This window comes from Urocampus carinirostris, chromosome 1, assembly GCF_059441175.1.
Source record: "Urocampus carinirostris isolate Australia breed hairy pipefish chromosome 1, RoL_Ucar_1.0, whole genome shotgun sequence".
Lineage (NCBI taxonomy): Eukaryota > Metazoa > Chordata > Actinopteri > Syngnathiformes > Syngnathidae > Urocampus > Urocampus carinirostris.
Genome location: NC_142349.1, coordinates 34332606 through 34340057, shown reverse-complemented (window position 1 = coordinate 34340057; position 7452 = coordinate 34332606). Strand labels below are relative to the sequence as shown.

Sequence of the window (7452 nt, the reverse complement as noted above, 5' to 3'; positions counted from 1 at the left end):
ATATATATATATATATATATATATTTTTTTTTTTTTAATTTTAATTTTTTTTTTTTCTGAATAATTAGGCGATTCAGCAATATTAATAGATGTAACAAGTGTTGGGACTGGCGTGGAGTCTAGTTCAATTTTTTTACCTTCATTAGGCAACGTAGTTAATCCAAGGATCCAGATTAGGAAACTGAAGATAATGACATATCGTATTTATATGATTCAAAATCTAACTCATTAAGTTCAGTTTAAGTTGATAAGACACTTAAAACAATGAGAAAATACATTGATTTTGAAATTGCAGAAGGAACAATAAAGGACCAAAACTTCAGATAAGAAAGTCCAACCTGTTCTAAAAGCCATCCTCTGAGACACTTGATCAAATATTATAGGTACTCAAGCAGATCCGGCCTACAGGATGTGGAAGTCAAATAGCAATGTGAGTGGACGATAGTGACAATGATGTTAACAGTTTACGATTTACGGAGCCCTTAACCGCATGGTTCGTCGGGGCACAAATAAGGACTTTACTCTGGACAGCCTTCTCCACTATTGACGGTCCCTGGCCTGTTCTTGGGTCTGTGCCCTGGAGAATTATCTTGGTCAGTCCTGATGATCTTGTGACGTGACCATACCACTGCAGCTTTCGTCTCTGCATGGTTGACATTTCTTTGTAGGGTCCAATGTGCCCCCTGATGGTGTTGTGCACCATTTAACAACGAAGAACATTAATATATCATAGTCAAAATAACAATTAGGCATCCTAGGCAATTTCCTTTGCAGTGTATAATATAAAAAAAAGAATATACTTAACTACAAACACACAACTTCAAATAATGTACATGCATACACACATATTTGGTGAAAGTAGGAGGGGTTCCACCACTAACCCCTACTCAATGCAGTAAAACACAATATTTAGGCTTTTGTCTTTACACTGAGAGCTTATTATTATCTTTGAGTTTTTGTGCTAATCCAAAATGCTAAAACCTTAAGAGTACCATCCTGTGCACATCAAAGGCCACCAAATACATAACAAGTCTAAATCACCTTTTCATGCTATAATTTAGATAACATTCCTTCACATTAACAATTAAATTATCAAAAGAAAGACACTACATGCTACGCCATTTCTTGCACTTATGCTAATGTAATGCTAAATGCTAACATCTCTCAAACCAGGGTTAGAACTAGAATTGTCTTTTTTGTCATTTAAGGCATCATAGTAAACATTGTCAACAACAAAATTTGACGCGACACTCCAAGATAAACATGTTATACAGACTTTAAAGATAAAAATAATATAAGATCAAAAAAGTATATTAAGATAAATAGGCAAACATGTTTACAATTCTTTGTTAAAAATATCTTATTGTCCATTGATACATACACCAGTTTAACCAATTCTAACAGTCACACATTTAGTATTCAAGCCAAATCGCATCCAATTTGTATACTTGGCATGCAAGTTGTTACTTTATTCACTTGTCATGTTTACCTTAATAATACCTACCAGGGCGAATCATATGCTACTAATACCTCAAAGTCCAAAATTACCACAACAATAGGAAGCTTCCTACCACCCCACCCCCAACCCATTCTCATTTAATATTACTATTCTTATTAGCAATTCACCAGGGTAATAACGCCACAAAGGTTTTAAAGCTTCACCCGGTGTGAGATACATCCGCCTGAAGCATGGAAAAAACAGATTTGTGCTGAGGGCCAAGTGGATTGGGAAGTCAGGCTGTGATGGAGCCCGAGGGGTTTTAGCATTGAACGCAAGTGTCCTTCTCAGAAGTGTTGACTAGAAGCCTCATTTCCTCCTAGGATGCATATGAACCAGTGTTGAGCTCACCTGTGGAGGTGTTGTCATGTAGGACACCCGCCTCTCTGAAAAACTAGGACAGAATTCAATAAACAGCCATTAAGACACTCTTTTACCTTACCCCCTACAAACAGTGGTGGGCTGTAAGGGCCTGCAAGGCCTTCGCTGCTGGCCTAAGAAAAGTCTGAATCGTGATGTTGATTGTATTTTGTCCATGGATACTTATTAAACAATTCCAAATTGTCTGTCAGCTTCCTTTATTTGTTTCTCCCCTGGTTGTGTTGCTTGCAGAAGTTTGTCTTTATTCAAGCATTTAACCAATCACATTTCAGTGATTAGTTGTTGCCAATGTCAGAAATTTACCTGGAGGTCTTCACAATCAGTTCTGCAGGCGGTGCATCATGAGAAGTGTTGATGAAGCTGATAAACCAATCAGATTTCTAGTTGGTCACACCAAGACCTACTAGCTGGCATAGGGAAACAACAGCGTTTTCACAAACTATGATTGGCTAGATATTGCACCAAAGTTATGGTGCCAACAGCCAATAATCTTGGAGAAGACGAAGAAGAATGAATGGATATTGATAGATTGTATTTACTAGATTTAGCAAACAGTATATATATCGATCTGCACAAGCAAATATACTGTTGTGTTGATTTAATAGTCGTTTTGTCAACCAGCACTGGCTGAAGGAGAGGAAAAAATAGGTTTGTTTGGAGATTTACTGTCAAAGCGATCTTTGAGAAAGACTTTTCAAGAAAAGCTGGACTTTATTAAGAAAGGTTTGACAACTCTGAAGCTGGCAAGCCAGTCACAACCGGGGCAAGCAGGAATTTTAATTTCAGGGGACATGATGAAAGCGCTGGTTTCCAAAACAAAGGAAACTATGTGGAGTTTCTTTCTGTCATTGCAGAGAGAAACACAAATTTACATTCCCACATGTCCACTCCAAAGTGAAGAAAAGAAGATGGGTTAAAAAAAGGATTTGTTGTGAGAAAAATGCAACACTATTCCCAAATAATGTTGCAATTTACTGATGTTTTTTTATGTGTTGCGACTGTAGCTGCAGTAAAGGTTTGTTGGCCATAGACTAGTTAGTGAGGGTTGGATTGATTCAGACGCAGCACTACTGAAGGCCTGGGTGTGGAATGCATGGCCCACCACTGCTTACAATAGTTATTTGTGCAGATTTGAGTTTTTCATTAAATATATATAAACAGAATACAATAAAATACCATAAAAACAAAATGATACATAAGGAAATAGAGGTACGGGTTAAATTTGTTTTGTATTACTAAATAAATTGCCTTTTATTTTATTATGAATTCTCTTTCAGTTTTTAGGTGTTTTTGTACAGATAATATTTTAAGCATAAACAAATCAACAGATAAGTAATATAAATGTGAATGACTCATTTTATAAAATATTTATTATATGTAAATGATTGAGTTTTCTGGGAACATCGATCATTGTTATTATTATTATTAACGTCTTTGTATTATTTTTTTTCTTCTATCCAACTTTTTTTGCAGTATTATTTCATCCTAATCACATGGAATGTTTTTCTTTATTTGTTTGTTTGTTTGTTTTACCAAGAAATGTATTAGAAAAAGTAAAAAAAATTACAGATTTCTAATTGAACTTTGTCTTTTTGATTCATCTATTTGGACCCCAAGATGGATGAAAGATTCACATGTGTGGTTCAGGAGCACCTGGCACACATTGGGGGGTATGGAAACCTGATCTTCTGCAGGTACAAGAATAGCCCAACGGACACAGCAAAGGCCACCACATTGACCTGCTGTGGCCTCCCGTTGAGCCAATGGGCCGCGGCCTAAACGGAATAAGTCTGAATATGCATTTAAAAAAACGAGCAAAAAGGAAAAAAGGAGAAAAAAAGAAATATTATTACTTTGACATTAAGTGTTGCTTAGTCAAGAACTTCTAAACCATATTTTATCATATTTTTTATGATTGTTCGGTGTAGTAAAAGCACATAAGGACTCTTCTCACCCCGCCCACTGCCTCTTTGACATGCTCCCCTTTAGCAAACGCTCCAGGTCCTTCAAAAAAAAACAGGAGTAACAGCCTCAGAGGCTACCTTATCAAGTGCAAAAGACTGAAAAAAATTATATACTTTGCCTCTTTATCCTGACATTCTTTTTGTCTTTTTTTTCTTTTAAGTCTGTACTATGTGTTTAACCTGAAGTGCAATGTCTTATCTTGTTGTAAATTATATTCACAAGGTTGTAATCAATGACAGTAAAGATGATTTCAATTTTATTTGTGAAAATAACATTTAAAAATATATCAAATTTATTAAGATAAGTAACATAAAAATCCGAGTGACATGGCCGCTTTCTTGTGTCCTGTTTCATCTGGGGGGGGGCGAAAGCATGACCAACTTGGTTGCTGAGGATCTTAGCTTGTTTGTGCTGGCCACGGTCAAATTTTTTGCTACTTTTTACTTTGTGTATGTCTTGCTGTCGGTCACCCCTCTCGAGGGATATGACCAGGATAGATAGAGATAGAGAGAACATAAAAATACCAAAATGTTTAAAAATATTATTAAATGGGTTTCTGGTTGTGGTAAAGCTTTATGGATAGAATGTTTTGTTTTACTTCACATTGAAAGGAAATAAAATGGATTCCTCTACCTGTAAAATTGCACTTTTGTATAAAGAATTTACAGTAGCTATAATGATAATAAGCTTTACAACAAAGGTTTCTTTTGGCTTTAATTTATATTTTTCGGGTTGTAGTTAGGCAATTATTAAGAAACAAAGTGTGAAAAAAATGGTTTAAAATAATTCATAAGATTTACCTCACCAACATATATATTTTAAAAAGATTTAATAAAGATATTTGTGTTAATGTACATTTTGTTCTACTGACCGTGAAACTGTGACGCGTTTCATCTTGTCTCAGGTCCGAGATCTGTAATTTTACAGCTGATAAGATTGACAACGCGTTCAAATTGTTTTGGAAAGATATTGAACTTGGAATATATGACTCAGAGACATATATAGCCAGTAAAACCAAAATAAACCTTTAATGTCTTACTTTTTAGTACGATCACATAACACCGATTTTAGCTAACCTGCATTGGCTCCCAGTTAGCCTTAGATGTGATTTCAAGGTTCTCTTAGTATTATACAAAATCATACATGGACTTGCTCCCTCTTATCTTTCAGATCTGATTTGCCCCAATGTCCCGGTCCGAAGCCTACGATCTGAGAGTGCCGGTCTTCTGGTGATCCCAAGAGCAAAGAAGTGTTCTGCTGGTTCGAGAGCGTTCTCCATTCGGGCACCGGTGCTGTGGAATGCTCTTCCCCCTGAGATCCGATCTGCAACCTCAGTGGAAATGTTTAAATCTAAGCTTAAAACTCACTTCTACTCCATAGCATATGAATAACCTACTCTTCTCGTCGGCTGAAAAATAGTCTGTGTAATATAGTGTAATAATCTGTGAAGCCCTTTGAGACTCTTAGTGATTTAGGGCTATACAAATAAAAATGACTTGACTTGATTTGACTTACTTTTTAACATCATAGCCAAAATCTGCATTCACAAATACAAATTCACAGGAAGAAAAATATTACTTATGATATTTTTAATTGGTTTTCAAAGTGTGGTAAACAATAAATTGTATTCATAAAGCTTAATACTAGTCGTATATATTTGGGTATTTTAATATAACTTATGTAACATATCTGTCCCCCCTGGCATGTTTGTTTAATTTTATATCCTCGTATTTTGGATTGTTTGGTGGTACAGTTAACACAACATTGCTGTGACATTTTGTTTGGAAAGGTTTAGGCGTTTTGTTCAATAAAGCATTCAAAATACATTAAATAAACGAAAAAAAGAGTCGGTGCAAGGTGACGTCGTAAAACAGGAGTAAACGTCGCAAACCAGGTGGTTGATGGCGGTGTCATGGGAACAGAGGGGAAGGTGTTTGCCAAAAAGTGAGAAGCACTGTCACAAACCAGGTGTTCATTAGAGAGCGAGGGTTGCAAGGTTGTGTTCAATCGTTGCTAACACAAAAGTGGTATGATGAAGTAGCACAGAAATTCACAAGCAAGCGATAAAATAAAAAGATATGGGTAAGTGGTTTATTCTAACGTCAAACAAGGTGTTTACCGTAAACAGGAAGCTAGCGTCGCAAACCAGGTGTTAGGTGCGGGAGGCAATGGGAGGGGTTGTGTGACGTCGTAAAGCAAGAGGCAACGTCGCAAACCAGGTGTTCGGAAAGGAGGAGGGGGAAGGTGACGTCGTAAAGCAGAAATGGGTGGGTGAGGAAGCGGGGGTGGGGGCAATGGTGAGAGGGGAGGGGAGGGGGGTGACTCGAGAGTGCTTGTGTGTTTCAGACTCCCAGTGAAGCGATCATGGCGGATGGCCCCAGGTGTAAGCGCAGAAAACAAGCCAACCCGAAAAGAAGCAGCGGTGAGTTCAAGTCCCGCCCGTACCGGGTAACCGCCGCCGTGCGAACACTCGGAACTTAGAAAGAACCCCTTACTACCTTACACCCAGAACTTGTTGCGCTCGACTTCGGAGGAGTTTAGTGGGGGCAGGTTTTTTTATTTTTTCAAAGTGTACCGTTATACCTGGATGGCGTCTCTCTCTCCGCCTAGCGGTACTTTGGCAGAACCGTTATCCGTTACCATAAGTTGGGAAACGCTTGTGTCGTGACTTTTCAAGTGCATTTCAACCACTCTAACAGTTGATTTTGACCACTTTTCACAATAAAACGTGGCCTTCGGTCGCGCGCACGTTGTGTACGACAGCGGATGAAATCTCAGGGGCGAGGCTAGGCGGGACTCGGGAAGGTTTGCCGAACCGTTGCATAGGAGTCCCTCAATTTGACGGCTTTGATGGTTGGAGCCTGGCTCCAGGTCGCGAGGCTCACTGCAGTGTTTTCGCACGAGGTTTAAGTGATTGCAAAGCGATGGGATGTTTATTATTCCGTGTCCACTTCCTCCCCCCTCTCCTGTCTCCCCCCTGTCCGCTCCTCCTTCCCTTCTGCTGCTCAATTGTTTACTTTTAGTGTGAGCTTGGAAGTCATTATGCCAAAAAAGTACTTTCATCTTCGGCGTCATCGGTCACACCAGACTCGTTTAACAAATCTGCGAATTCTATTTTAAACTTGCGTGGGAGTGCGTTTCCACGCCACAGAAAGTGGATCACGTGCCACAAAGTGCATGCACATAAGTATTTCACGCATTTGTAAATTCGGCGTGGTTTTTGAGCAGATAAACACACACCGTGTCTTACTTTGGGCGTGCTTTAGCCCGCTAATAATAGGGACCGTTATCCGCGTGTGGATGGGAGGGGGTTGAGAACACCTTTCCCCCCTGAGCCCCCCTCTTCTTGTCCTGATGACGACACGACGGTGCGTCCGTCCAGGAACCATCATCATCGTCATCATCATCATCACCATCCTCCCCTCTCCATGTTTACCTGAAGGAACCTTGCGATGCCTTAGAAATCATTCGAATTTAGAGAAATACCTGCGGAAACTCGACCGGAAGCGGATCTCGTGGTGCGTGTGTCGCGAGAATCTCGATAGGCGCTCACACAAGGGGCTGCAAATGACAACCTGCGCAGGTAATATATATTTCCCCTCACTTCT

The 7452-nt window shown here is 39.1% G+C and overlaps 1 protein-coding gene across 1 annotated transcript in view; it reads left to right on the top strand.

Moving 5' to 3' along the window:
• Positions 1-6158: 6158 nt before the first annotated feature.
• LOC148374426 (zinc finger E-box-binding homeobox 1-like) overlaps positions 6159-7452 on the top strand; it is a 43143-nt gene continuing 41849 nt past the window's right edge. The window contains exon 1 of the mRNA XM_088336295.1: positions 6159-6266. Coding sequence (XP_088192421.1) covers positions 6209-6266 — 58 coding nt within the window. The 5' untranslated portion in view covers positions 6159-6208. The remainder of the gene's footprint in view (positions 6267-7452) is intronic.